The sequence below is a fragment of the Tenrec ecaudatus genome, chromosome 5 (assembly GCF_050624435.1).
Source record: "Tenrec ecaudatus isolate mTenEca1 chromosome 5, mTenEca1.hap1, whole genome shotgun sequence".
Taxonomy (NCBI): domain Eukaryota; kingdom Metazoa; phylum Chordata; class Mammalia; order Afrosoricida; family Tenrecidae; genus Tenrec; species Tenrec ecaudatus.
In genome coordinates, this window is record NC_134534.1 from 72077063 (window position 1) to 72092304 (window position 15242).

At 39.7% G+C, this 15242-nt stretch overlaps 1 protein-coding gene across 1 annotated transcript in view; it reads left to right on the forward strand.

The window, feature by feature from the left end:
* The window catches only part of PPP1R42 (protein phosphatase 1 regulatory subunit 42), a 60372-nt gene that overhangs the window by 3179 nt on the left and 41951 nt on the right, over positions 1-15242 (forward strand). Inside the window, exons 2-5 of the mRNA XM_075550662.1 lie at positions 1042-1256; positions 2671-2837; positions 4814-4952; positions 8832-8948. Of these exons, the coding sequence (XP_075406777.1) occupies positions 1128-1256; positions 2671-2837; positions 4814-4952; positions 8832-8948 (552 nt within the window). The 5' untranslated portion in view covers positions 1042-1127. The remainder of the gene's footprint in view (positions 1-1041; positions 1257-2670; positions 2838-4813; positions 4953-8831; positions 8949-15242) is intronic.

Below are 15242 nucleotides of genomic sequence, written 5' to 3' on the forward strand. Positions count from 1 at the left end.
TCTAGTTCCTAATGCTTCCTCCTCCCCACTTTCATTATCCCAATTCTACCTTACAAATCTGGCTAGAGCAGAGCATGTACACTGGTACAGACAGGAACTGGAAACACCGGGAATCCAGGACAGATGATCCCTTCAGGACCAGTGGTGTGAGTTGTGATACTGGGAGGGTGGAAGAAGGGTGCGTTGGACAAGGGGAACAGATTATAAGGATCTAAATGTGACCTCGTCCCTGGGGGATGGACAACAGAAGTGTGGGTGAGGGGAGACGTCGGACAGGGAAAGATATGACAAAATAATAATTTATAAATTATCAAGGGTTCATGGAGGGAGGAAGGTGTGGGGAGGGAGGGGTAAAAATGAGGAGCTGATGCCAGGGGCTTAGGTGGAGAGCAAATGTTTTGAGAATGATGAGAGCAATGAATGTACAAACGTGCTTTACACAATTGATGTATAGATTGTGATGAGTTGTATGAGCCCCTACTTAAACAATAAAAAAAACCCGACGACAACAAAAAGAAACATAAAAAGTGGGGTGAATGCTACCAAAAAATTAAAAATGTCCTACAATAACAGTCCAACACTACTCAAGAAGAAAAAGACATTTAAAAGTAAAAGTAAATGAGTTGGGTGTGGGGGTAAGAAGAGAAGAGCTGATACTAAGGGCTCAATAGGAAGTAAATGTCTAGAAAAGAACGAAGGCAACTATGTACAAATATGTCTGATACAATTGATGTATGGATTGTAACAAGAGTTATAAGAGCACCCAATAAAATGATCTTTTAACAAAAAATACAATAAAATAAAGTGAGTGAGTTTTCATCACTATTAAAAAAAGAATAGTGAATGCTTTTGTAAATTAATTGATTTTGGTATTTTGAAATCTTATAATTTTATGTCTGTAGACTTAAAAAAATCCTAAATGTCCCTTAAAAAGTCTGAAAGCTAGCTTGTAAAATAGTGTTCTATAAGAAAATCCTAAAGCCTAAATACTTTCCCATACATTGCTATATGCTACATGATGCTTTTTTCTTTAATTTTCAGACAGTTGAAATAAACCAGGCGTCAGCGTGCTTGGTGACACAGTATCAGGGCAGAGCCACTGCTGCAGACTGATTTAGAGAGGAGCCATGGTTCGACTGACTGTGGATCTCATCGCAAAAAACAGCAATTTTAAGCCCCGAAAAGAAGAGACGATTTCACAGTACCTGAAGAAAATAACTCATATAAACGTTTCAGATAAAAATATCGATGTAATTGTAAGACCTCTCCATTTATCTCTCAATTTTATATAATTATGTAGAGATTAGAAATTGGTATGAGGGTACACCTTATTAATTTAATTTTATGTTATTTATGACTACATTTGAACAAATAAATTTTACATTGTATTTTCATTTCAATTTCCTATTATTTAAATTGTATTTTCATTTCAATTTCCTATTATTTAAATTAGGTCCCTAGAAAATACATGGATGTGTCTCTTAAGTATGTTTGTTAAATAGATACATTGTTGTTCCTCAGCCGCAGGGTTCTCCTCAAAAGCCCCTTTAAGACCTCATGTTAATCAGCCCCTTCAAAGACCTTGCTTGCAGTCAGAAAATGGGCTAAAGCAGTTCACCTTAGAGTTTGAACACCTGTGCATTCGATATCCCCAAGATGTGACTTAAAGGATCGTAAGAAAGGCTGAGGCACTTGGATTTTTTTCGCTGACCGTCACTCCACCTTTCCACTTTCATTCTCGGTTTACTCTCCCAGCACGCTGTAAATGACACCCTCCTGTAACTGGTTTTGTTTTTAAATCACTTTCTTACTTTTAAAATCAGTGGCATCTATTTATATAAAGCCACGAAAAGAAATTAACTTGTAATCCTATCACGTAGCAAACGACTTTTATCAATTAAGTGATGTCCTTCCGGTCTTTTGTCTAGGCATGTGTACATTTAATTTCACAAAAGTAGGTTATAGTGTATGCAATATTTCCATTTCATTATGTATTCTGGATTCTATAAGATATTACTAAAGAAACTTAATGTTTATATGGTATTCCCTACTATAGCAATATCTTAGTTTCTTTGTTAATCCACTATTCTTAAACTTAGATGACTTCCAATATTTCAGCATTTTAACCAGTTTATTTCCACTTCTACAGAAAGATTACACCTCCATTCATGATTCTGGAGCAATAGTTTGTTAGTGGTACAAATTCTAAAAGAACCTAATTGCTCAAAAGAGCATAGTTTACACTAGGGAAAGGATTTTAACAAATACAGTTTTATTTACATAAATAAAAAAACACACTCACTGCCCTCAAGTCAGTGCTAGCTTATAGCAACTCCCTGTGGGTTTCAGAGACTGTACCTGTTCATGGGAGTAGAAAGCCCATTTTTTCTCCCAAGGAACTGCTGGCAGTTTTGAACTGCCAACCATGTGCATCTCAACTCAACCAGTAACCAGTATGCCACCACGGCTCCTATTTATCTAATTACAGAACACTGAAGCCTAGAATTAATTTTGCAATCATCTGTGGTTTTGTTTTGACTGTACTAAGAACAACAAAAAATGCTTCTCCTTTGCAGGTTTGCAGAACAATCAAGCAAAAAAGATTCTTTAAAACAAGCTTCAGAGTTTTCAGGAGAAATTAATTGTGGCTTATTTCTGTTTTCTTTTTAGGAAGATCTCTCTCTTTGCAAAAATCTTAATGTTTTGTATTTATATGATAACCGTATTAGTAAAATCATTAATTTGAACTTTGCCACAAATCTAACTCACCTGTACCTACAAAACAATTGTATTTCGTGTATAGAGAACCTCAGATCACTGAAGAAGCTGGAAAAACTGTAAGTGCTTTTATTTTTAAGTAACAATACTTGTCATCATTATAGTACTTACATGTTAGGCACTCAGTCATTTCCAAACATAAGTCAAATATGAACTAGTCTGATTTTCATATGGATTTTTTGGGGGCAGGCCTCGGTTTTTATTTCTTTCTATTACCAGTATAAAAGAAATTATTTCACACTGGAAGATCAGTTTCTGTTTGATTAAGCATGGTTCATTTCTTTTGCAGACGATTGGGGGAGGTTGTGTGTGTATGAAAGTTGTCTTACACACTTAGTATGTAACTTATACAACTTAGTGTGTGATTAAGTTAATTTCTACTCACAAAAAACCCACTTTCATCACGTTGATTCAGAGCAACCCTGAATAGATAAACTCCATGTGGGTTCTTGAGACTGAATTACAAAAGGACAAATATTTTATGAGACCATACTATAAGGATGCAAAGACTTGCATAAACTCACTGCTATAGAGCCACTTCCAATAAATAGTGACCCTCCAGGTGAAGGTAGAACTGCCCTTGTGGGTTTCCGAGGCTATAACTCTTTCTCAAAAACTCACTGCCATCGAGCCATCGCCGACTCACTCACAGCAACCCTGTAGGGAGCACACAGCCTCGTCCTCCTGAGGAACGGCTGGTGGTGTGAACGCTGAGCTTGGGTTAGCGGCCAGTCACGTAGCCACTGTGCCACCAGGGCTCCTAAGACTTGCACACTGTGGCAATAAGTAATTGCAGAAGAATTGATACCCAAGGAGTTGGAGATTAAAGCTTTCTCAAATGTCCAGCTCTTCCAAGATATTCTGCTCCATTTTCCGTGTCCCCTCCCTTAAGTATATTCTCTCACCTTCCTGGGTTCTGCATTCACTGCAATGCCACACTGCAACTTAGGAAACCCAAAGGAAATGTCTCACATGATGGTGGGTGCTGTTCAGTCCCAAATATGAAAGTCAGACAGGAGAGAGCCAAATGCAGGGTCCAGAGCCAGAAGCCGAACATGTCCAAAAGCCATGGCAGGTCTTCTTGCTTCTCGCAGTGCTTGGTGAGGAAACAGGGGTATGACTGTTCAGGTGATGTGTGTCAGAACAGTCTAGTGGTGCCAGCATTCCTACCCCATCCAAGGAAAACACAGGATGATGGCTTACATCATACCCTCTAGTTGTCTTAAAGATGCCCCCAAGGAAAGAAAGGGTGTGGCATGGTTCACACCCTCTACTACCCAAACTCAAAACTCACTGCAAATCAAAGTGTCTGTGGGTTAAGTCCCCAAAACTACAGTTTAAAACCTACAACCCAGGGATCCTTTGGCATCCTGACATTTGAGAATAGTTTAATAAGGGCCACTTCAATGCTCTCATGATTTAAAAAAGTTAAGTACTTATTTCTTAGATTAAAGGAAATATGTAATAAATTTGCTCTTTTAGATGACACTTTTTACAGACGTAATAGATGTAGAACTTAAAAAAAACCCAAAACCTTTTTTCACAGTGAATTGGATGAAGGTTTATAGAGTGGATCAGTTTTCTGTTCAACAATTCATACATTTTGTTTCATCTCATTGATTGCAATCTTCATTCTACCACATCACTTATCCTACTTCTGTCCCATTTTCCCCATTCTCTTTCCTCCTCCTTTCCTAACCCTTCTGGGTAAATCCTGCCCTTGGCTATCAAATGGTTGGTTGAGATTCTAATGTGTGTGCACCTTGCTAGGGTTGTTGTTCCCCACATAGGCCTGTCTGTTGTTTGGCTGAAAGATGAGCCCCTTGAGGTAAGTTCATTTCCAGGCCTGAGGGGTGACGAAGGGCCTGGCCCTAGGTTTTCCATCAGTCCCCATGTGACCAGGAACCTTGACCTATAAACAGACCATTCTGCATGTATAATTTTAAGGATAGCTCAATGACTTTTATCCTGTTTGTAAAAAATCATGTTCACATTTGCAAAAGCACTTATTTAGAGTCATGCCTCTGTTTTATAGGTACCTGGGCGGCAATTACATTGCTGTGGTAGAAGGGTTAGAAGGACTGGAAGAACTGAGAGAGCTTCATGTGGAGAGTCAGAGGCTTCCCCTGGGAGAAAAACTTCTGTTTGACCCTAGAACTCTCCACTCCCTGGCTGTAAGAGTCATTACGTATTTTCTATACGCAGTGTAGTGGTGAGCATGCGCTAGTGGGGCAGAAACACGGTGACGGCATAGTTCAACATTATAAATATTCGGCATGTGTGGACGGCCAGTTCAGAGCTTATTTTCGGGAAAAAGCTAATTCCTCCTACTTTATGCCTCAGAGAATCAGCATCAACAGAGTGGGCATAATTGAAGGATCAAAGGATGTGACAAGGTTATATAAACTATGAAGTTCTAATTCAGATGTTAATTCATTCACAATTCAGGCCTTGTTGGTTATCATGGTTCATAATTTTTAAATGTTACAAAAAATTTTTTCAGGGAAGAGGAATGCACAATTACTTGGTGAACTTTAAACAACTTAGGCATACTGGGGGCAGGATGGTTAAGCCCTTGACCGCTACCCTAAAGGTCCACCCACAATCCAAACCCGTCAGCCACACAGCGGCAGGAAAGCCCTGGTAACCTGCTTGCATAAAGATTACAGCAGCTCTCCTCCATCCTGTTGGATCGCTGTGGTCTGAAACGCACTGACAGCACACGCAGACAGGCAGACACTATCATAACAAGAGTAACAACCTCATGCCTGGGTTCTGACTGGATTGCAGGCTGTGCTCCAACGGGCTCAGCCATGCCAGAACAATGAACATTTGTGATCACTGGGTTCGAGAGTGACATAGGTGGCTGTGTCACCTGACAGCCTCATGTGTAGGTGCCACAGGAACTTGAGAAGTGGAAAGGTGCCCGAGATCCTTGCCAGTCCTTAAGATAGAGCATGTGTTGGGACAGTGTGAGAAGTGGCACAGAGGCATCTGACTTCCTCTAACCTTATGGGGGGAGAACTGAGAATCAAGCTCAACGTCAACTCCAGGCTAACTCCTCTGAGGTGGAGATTCAACATACCCCCACCCCACAACTGCTTTACCAGATGGGACACCAGCTGCCCTTCCACAGCACCCTCTACTTTTCGACTGGTCTTGATATAATCCATTGGGAAGTAAACAACAAAACTCACAGACAGTACTTACAGTTATGGGGCTTATTCGGGAAATGACAGGCTACAACACAGGTTGAGGTTCAATAGGCTACATACAACTCAGGATAAGGAAGCATGTAGTTCAGGTCTTCCTTTTTCTGCAAAGCAGAGAGATCTCAGCACCTCTTGGCCATGAAGGGGCCTTCCCAGTCTCCTGAGGACAAGCTCCTCTTGGCCCCTTCAGGACAAGGCTCATCTCTCACCCTCAGCCCTTACTTCTGCTCCCAACTGGCCTCTACTCTGATCAGGCAAGGGTTACAAAATCTACTTAATTTTTTAAAATTTTGTGTCTTTCTCCCCCCCCATCATTTTATTGGGGGCTCTTACAGCTCTTATAACATTCCATACATCAATTGTATCAAGCTTATTTGTACATATGTTGTCATCATTTCCAAGACAATTTCTACTTGAGCCCTTGACACAAGCTCCTCTTTTTCCCCCTCCCTCTCCTACCCTCTCACCCTCCTGTATCCATGATCAATTGTATAGTGTTATTATTTCTTATCTTACACTGTCCTTTGTCTCCCTTCATCCACATTTCCATTATTTGTCGCCTTAGCAGGGTGGGGGAGCTAATGTCCAATCTTGTGATGGTTTCCCCTTTTCTCACCCTTCCCCCTCCCTGACCATCTACAAAGCTCTTTAGCTATGCCCATTAATGTTCACAGGTACCCTAGGAAGCTTTGTGCTTAAAGGCTCTCTGCTCTTTTTTCCCATAGATGAGTTCTCCCTTGGTCACTACCTTACTCTGTGGCCCCAGAAGCCAATCGCACTGTCTCATGTGTCTCCAGTTCTGCTGCTGTTTCTCTGCCACTGCTTCTCCTTGTCCCGCCTACAGGGTTATAACTTTCTCCCTGTCTTCTGGGTCTAGGAGGTTCTCAATACAGGGACCTTGGGCCCCAGGGATGAACTCCACCCCAGTTCTTCCTTCTTCATGATAGTGAGATCCACTTCTTCCTCTAGGATGGATTTTCTTTTTCAGCCTTGTAGGACTTGGTAAGCAAAGCTGACTGGTCCCCTTATTACAGTTTAACATACTTTATTTCCATGGTCCCACCCTGACAAAGATTCCACGCACCTTAGGTGCATTATTAGCAATGCTGTGCAATCCCCTTGGTAGGCGAAACAAGCACCTTATTTACGCTGTCCCACATAATCATTGTGTGTGAGTTACAAAGCCATGCTGGCTAATGGGTGATACATTGTGCCCAAAAACCCAAACCTATTGCTGTCAAGTCAATTCCAACTCATATCAATCCTTTATAAGGTTTCTGAAACTGTAAATCTTTACAGAAGCAAATAGTCTGTTCTTTCTCCCACAGAGCAGCTGGTGGGTTTGAACCAATGTTGTGATTAGCAGTGGGCCCTAGGCTTCATAGATAGCAAACTTAAATATAAATGTTCTGGGGGTGCAAACAATTAAAGCTCTGTTTCTGGGGAGGGATATGGGGGTGCGAATCTGACCTTCTTTGGCTACACAAGGGAGAAAGACTCCAACTTCTCACTAGCCCAAGGCCTGCCACCTCCTTCCTTCTTACCCTATTCTGACATCAACCTCCCACAGCACCCCACTCCCCTGCTGGCCTCTGTCATCAGTTGCAACAGCCACACAAAGCTCACAGACAATACTCAAAGTTCTGGAAGTTTATGAGGGAAGTCAACAGGTTACCTCAGGTCAGAATCATAAAGCATAGAGTCATTGGTCCTCTCCTCGGCCAGCAGCCAAGTCTCTCTGTGATCCTCAGCCCCTTAACCTAGTTTTCTCTAGGCCTCTGCCTCTGTGGGTCGGGAAGCCTGCTAACTGCTCTTCTGCACAGTCTTTTAGTCTCTACTCTGTCTCTTGGTCTCCTCATCCTCGCTGATCTCAGCATGGCATGGCCTCTGATCTCAGTCTCTGCCACTTCAAGAGCAGAGGGGTCTCAAGCTTGTTCCGCTAGTGGTTTTCCTCGATAGTCCAGGGATTCTCTCTCTCTTCTTGCTTCTGAGATAGCTCTCTCTTATTAGAGGTATGGTTTGGTTTTCAGCAAACAAAGGCTGGTGACTTGGTTCATATTATCTATTAAGGTAGAGACTGCATCCTACCTTAAGCATCATTATCATCTCAGAGAACTCCCTCCAAGATAGGATTCTAGCCACAGGCATGGAGGCTAGCATTTATAATATACCACAAAAGAGATTGAGGCTAGAAGGGCCATAGTTATTGACTGTATCAGAGGCACGTTGGAAGAGAGGTCTGGAGATCTACAGCCCCAAAGCCAGGCACTGAAAGCTTTATGGGGCCTCATTCTACTCTTGCACACACTTTGGGTCACCAAGACTGAGAAGTATCTAGCTAACTAGAAGACAAGTAGTTTTCTTTTTTGAAAGATGTATTTGGACATGGTTGGTTTCACAGATTTCATTAATCTTCTTTTAGAGAGAACAGGAAAAAAAACAGTGGTAGGAGGTTGTAGAACCAAATTTATAAAAATTGTGCATAGCGCTTTAATTTGAAAAAGAAATAAGTGGGCTGTTTCTATTCTATCCTCCCTCTACTTTTTCCTTAAAATCATTTGTCATCAATTTTAGCCCAATTTCAACTGGCCCAAATTGGAATGAGTCACATATCACATTTCATAATGACTTATGGTTTTTAAAGTTCCATCTGAAAAAAAAAGACATAGAAACAAGAGTTCCATGCATTTTAATGATCCCATCTTAAGAGAAAATCCGTGTGGACGATGAATCTGTAACTTTTCAAGAAAGCATAGTCTAAATTGACTGGACTGAGATAGGTTTGCACATCGCATGTAAACAGACACTTTTATGTGCTAATTTTGTTCTCTTTTCCTCTAGAAATCCCTCTCTATATTGAATATCAGCAATAATAATATTGATGACATAAGAGACTTAGAGATGCTGGAGAGTCTTAACCAGCTCATAGCAGTTGACAACCAACTTCTGCATGTGAAGGTACTGTAAAGAAATCATTTAAAAATAGTTAAGTTTTCAATTAGCTAAAAATGTATCTCCTTACAAAAGATTCTGGATTTGTTCTGTAACTGGCTTATGAATCTTTACTTCTTAGTATATTTATTTGAATATTACTGCTCACTTTTCTGACTTCCTCCTCCATACCTCAATACCACCATCCCTCATCAGTGGAAAAAAATTCCCTCTCTGGATTATTTTTGCACCTAAGCATTTTCTTTAGAGACAAAATTTCTTCTCCATTAACTCTGATGTCCCAGTGAATGAGTTCCTGGTAATTGTGACTAGTATTGAATTCTCTCTTCTGGTGTAAAATAAATATTATGTGAGCTGAACTTCTAAGCCATATAATTGGTATGCTTGCTTCGGCAGCATATATACCAAGCTATATAGTTGGAAAATTGATACTCAGTAATAGGAAATGAATATATGAAAATACTAGAGGGCTTCAAAAGTTTGTTGAAAAAAATCGGTTTTCTTTTCATTCCAATGTTTTAAGCCCACGTGTATCTTGAAAAAGTGTAATGTTAATTAATATAGCTACTAAGATTTCTTTAAACCACTTTTACTTTTTAAATCTTATTTTTTACACTTTTAACTTTGAGCAGAAAAAAGATGTGATAGTAGAACAAAAATTTTAGCCTCTGATGGTCCTAAAGGACTTTCAGATCAAGCTATTACTCCAACAGTGATTACATATTAGATAATTTTAATACTGCATAACCATTTAAAACTTACAGCCAGATAGATGCATAACAAGAATAGAGACCCTGGTTACTGCTGATTCTTCTGTCTAGTAATTAATGCCTATTAAGTTAGTCTGTCAAAAATATTCTCAAAAGATATATATATATCTTTTTCTTACTACTATTTTTAAATATATACCATTGGTGAGATTAATTATTCTATTATTTTTAGAATTAAAAAATGTCACATGGAGGTTATTTAGTATTGCTCAGGAAAATAACATATTGCCTGTAGAATGGGACAAAGATATGTAAGGGGTACCCCAAACTGAAAAAAGCTTAGTCGGTTGGAGCTTTCATAGTACATGCTGAGTTAACTCCCTCTGAGTTCGTGCACACAGTGGCGTCACCTAGAAAGGTTCTCTCTGATCACACTGAATTTTTTCCTAAAGGAAGTTTTACCGGAACCTCGTTTTTTGTTGGGTTTTTTTTGTGTGTGTGTGATGGCCGATTTAAGAGAGGTGGGTGTGGCTGTGAAATTTTGTTTCCTGTTCAGGAAAATGCTGTGGAAACTGTTGTGATGTTAAACACAGCTTACAAGGAAAGAGCTCTGAGGAAAACTCAAGTGTATGAGTGGTTTTCTTGTTTCAAAAAATTTGAACTGTTGATTGATGACAAACCTCACTCTGGATGTCTGTCAACTTCCGGAATGGAGGAAAATGTCAACTTGTAGTGCATTTGGATTTCATTCCACCAGGTCAAACTGTTAATCAAGCTTTCTATTTAGAGGTTATAAAAAGATTGCGTAACAGTGTGCAACAAGAAAGGCCTGATTTGTGGCAGACAAGGAACTGGGTTTGCCACCACAACAATGTGCCTGCTCACACAGCCATCTCAGTGCACCAATTTCTGGCAAAAAACATGTCTCTCTTGCTCCATGCACCTGACTCACCTGACTTTGCTCTGTGTGAGTGCTTTTTGTTTCTGTGAATGAAGAGGGCCATGAAAGGACAGCAATTTGACAACCATAGAAGAGGCAGAGAAAAAAATGAGGGAGGTGCTGTTAGCCATCCAAACCGATGAATTTGAAAAATGCTTCCAAGAATGGAATTGCTGATTTAACAAATGTATTAAGTTTAATGGAGAGTAATGGAGAGTACTTTGAAAGTGCTTTAAAAAAATTTAAATACACAGCTTTGAAAAAAATTCCGGTTGTTTTTGAGTACCCCCTCATATATGCAAGGTACAGTCTATGAATGCATTTTCCAACAGCATAAATGACAACTATACGTGTGGGCTGGCCCAGATGTACTACACAAAAATCAAGTTGACTACATCTGTGGGGAGAGACCATGGAGAAGGTCAATATCAGCAGTGAAATCCAGGTCAGGGACTGACTATGGAACAGACCACCAATTGATCATATATAAAATAAGTTCAAGTTGTTGCTGAAGAATATTAAAAACAAGTCCCCAGGAGCCAAAATAATGACCTTGAGTAAATCCCATTTGAATTTTGAAAACATCGCAAGAACAGATTTGATGCATTGAACACTAATGACAGAAGATCTGATGAACTGTGGGATAACATCAAGAATTTCATACAGGAAGAAAGCAAAAGGTAATTGCGATAGTTAGGGTTTTGTTGGTTTTTGTGTGTGTGTGTGCTGATATGGCACCTGTAAGAAGATATGGATGGGGTTTATCTTGTTAACTGGGTTGCAGCTTGATGACCTCATTGAGACATGCCACTGAGATAAATGGCTCTCCGGAGGTGGGCCAGTCTTTTTCTGTGCCTGACCTTCCTGTTGACAAGCCATGCAGACACCTGCACCAGCTCTGTGATGCTTCCACTGTTATTGGATCCATAAGACTTTTCACTCACTGCCCTGTGATCTTTCTGCATTCTGCATCATTGCATGTGGCTGCATGAGTCTGAAGAGAGACTTATGGACTAGCTTTCAGACTTATGGACTTGAGTTGGACCGGGCTGGAATATTTTCCAGATAAACAATTCCTTTGTGATATAATGCTCTTTCTTACACATATATGAGTGTCACTGGATTTGTTTATCTAGTCCACATGGCTGATCACAGTCATTAAAAAGATAGGAAAGAAAGAAAAGATCAAAATGGATGTCAAAAGAGACTCTGAAACTTGCTCTTAATTATAGAATAATTAAGGCAAATGGACCAAACCAAAAGCAAACTCACTGCCATTGAGTTGATGCTGGCTCATAGTGATCCTATAGGTAGAATGGACCCTGTGAGACTGTAACTTAATGGGAGTAGAGAGCCCCATCTTTCTCCCACTGAGCAGCTGGTAGCTTTGAACTACAGACCTTATGGATTGCAGCCCAAGGTGTAACAACTATGCCACCTTAAAGCAAATGGAAAAAATCATTAAATAGAAGAACTGAACAGAAAATGTCCAAGGGCAGCTCGAGATGACAAATAAAGGATTATAATGAACTAGAATTGGAAAAACAAGAATATGTTCATCCTATCTCAATTGAAAGACCTGAATAAAAAAAATTCAAGCCTCGAGTTGCAATATTGAAAAATTCTATGGGTGAAATATTGAATAATGCAGGAAGCATCAAAAGAAGATGGACAGAATACAGAGTTACTTTACAAAAAGAACTAGATGATATTCAACCATTTTAAGAGTTAAGATATGATCAGGAATCAGTGGGTAATGATGGAAGGGTTTCAAGTTGCAGTGCAGGCGCTAGCCAAAAATGAGAAATGGCAGAAGTTAAAATCTTTCAACAAGCTGAAAGCACTCACTCATCTATGCCAAGAAATGTGGAAGACAGCTCCCTGGCCAATCAAATGGAAGAGATTCATATTTGTATCCATTCCAAAGAAAGGTAACAGAACAGAATGCTCAAATTATGGAACATTATCATTATCACATAAAAGTAAAATTTTGCTGAAGATCATTCAACAACAGTTGCAGCAGTACTGAGAACTGCCAGGAATTCAGGCCAGATTCAGAAAAGGATATGGACCAAAAGATATCACTGCCGATGTCTCAGCTCAAGGCAGGGAACCCCAGAAAGATGCTTGCTTGTGTCTTTTTGACTGTGCAAAGGCATTGAACTGTGCGGACCACAACTAACTACGGAGAGCCTTAAGGAGAATGGGAATGCCAGAATACTACATCGTACATTGTGCTCATGTGGAACCCATACATGGGTCCAGAAGCAGTTGTGCGAACAGAGCACAGGGGTGCTGCATAGTTTTAAATCAGGAAAGGTATGCGTCAGGTTTGTATCCTTTCACCATACTTATCCAGTCTGTTCTTAGGGAAGCTGGATGTGATGAAGAAGAATGAGGCCTCAGGATTGGAGAAAGGCTTATTAACAACTGCCAATGTGCAGATAGATGTCTTAACCTTGCTTGCTGAAAGTGCGGAGGACTTGAAGCACTTGCTGATGAAGATCAAGGATTGCAGCCTTCAGTGTGGGTTACAACTCAATGTCAAGAAGATCAAGAATCTCACAACTGGACCAATAAGTAATATGCTAAATGAAGAAAAGGTTGAAGTTGTCAAAGATTTTGTCTTGCTTGGATCCACAATAATGCTGCTGAAGCTGCAGTCAAGAGATCAAAAACATGAGTTGCACTGGATAATTCTGCTCCACAAGCAAGCAAGGATGTTACTTTGAGGACTATGGGAGTCTCACCCAAGCCACTGTATTTTCCATTGTCTCATATACATATGAAAGTTAGGCATTGAATAAAGAAGATTGAAGAAGAATCGATGCATTTGAATGGTGGTGCTGGAGAAGAAGATTCAAAGTACCAGGGCTGCTAGAAGGACAACTTGACCTGCCTTTACAGAAGTATGACCAGAGTTCTCCTTAGAGCAGTGGTTCTCAGCCTTCCTAAAGCCACAGCCCTTTAATACAGTTCCTCATGTTGTGGTGACCGCCCCCGCACACAACCATAAAATTATTTCATTGTTACTGTAATTTTGCTACTGCTATGAGTCCGGTGACCCCTGTGAAAGGGTCATTCGACCGCAAAGGGGTTGCAACCCACAGGTTGAGAACTGCTGCCTTAGAAGCAAAGTTGGTGAGACTTCATCTTGTACACTTTGGACATGTTTCCAGGAGCCACCAATCCCTGGAAAAGGACACCCTGCTCAGTAAAGGAGAGGGGCAGTGAAAAGAAGAGCCTTCACAAGATGGCGTGACACCGCAGCTGCAACAGTGGGTTCAGACATAGCAGTAATTGTGAGAGCGCAACATTATGGACAGTGTCTAGCTCTGTTGTAGCGAGGGCCCCTATGAGTCAGCAGTAACTTAAGGGCATCTAACAACAGTAACGAGAACAACCCTCAATGAACTTCCACTGCAGTGGGACAGGAGAGGGAAAGGTCAGAAAGCAGGCAAGGAACACTGGGGAAATTGAGATGAAGGAAATAAACAGAAAGGCATAATGGAGAAGGGTCAGTAGATATTTTAGATTAGGTTACCAAAATAGGGCTGTAAAGATATGCTATTTACATTAAATCTTAAGTACATGGAAGAAAACTGAAAAAAAGGTTGGGTAAGTACATGTCAGACATGATGAGCAAGAGCAGATACAGATGCTCTGAGGTGGAAGGGGGCTTGGGGTGTCCAAGGGGAAAAAAAAGGCTGATTCATTGTATTAGGATTCCCCAGGACAAAAGTCCATTGTTTTCCTATATACTAGTAAGTGAACAACTATTAAATATGATTTTTCAAAATACCATTTATAATTTCATCAAGAAACATGAAATACTTATGGATAAATTTAAGAAAATACTAGTGAGAGTTATATGATAAAAAATTTGTTTAACTTCAAAGCATTGTTGAGAGAAATTAAAGAAGACTAAATAAATGGAAATGCTAAAGAAAACTAAATAAATATTCAGGGATGGGAAAACTATATATATTGTTAAGGTGATAATTCTCTCTTAATGGAGCTCTAAATTCAGGATAAATCTAATCAAAATCCCAGAAGGATTTTTCAAATTGACAAACTGATTCTACTTTCTCTTGGAGTGAGGTTTTTCTGTTTTTGTTGTCAGTAGTGTTTTGTTTGTTTGTTTTGAGGGGGTGGTTTACGATGTTCTTTATATGAAATCCAGGATAAGTAAATTGATGGTGACAGTAACTAGACTGAGAGTTTTTGGGGTTATGCAGGAAAGGTTTGGGGAGAAATGTGGAGCTAATAATCGAGTGCAAGAATGAGGGAAATGTTCTAAATTGAGCATGGTGATGATTACACAAATCTTTTTTAATATAGTTAAACCATTGAAGTACATAATATGTGAATGTCATCATAAATATGAATCAAAAAATTAAAAATTATATATGAATCATATGTTAACATTTTTAAAAACATTTACATAGGAATGAAAATTACCGATAATTGAAAAAAAACCAGTACTGACGAAGAAGAATAAAGTTGGAGAACTTAACCTACCTGATATTATTGGAATAAAGATGAACATAGAAATCAGGACATAGAAAAGAGCAATTAGAAATGAACCCATTAAAAAAAAAAAGAAATGAACCCATACATGTATATATTCTCAATTGACTTTTGACAAAA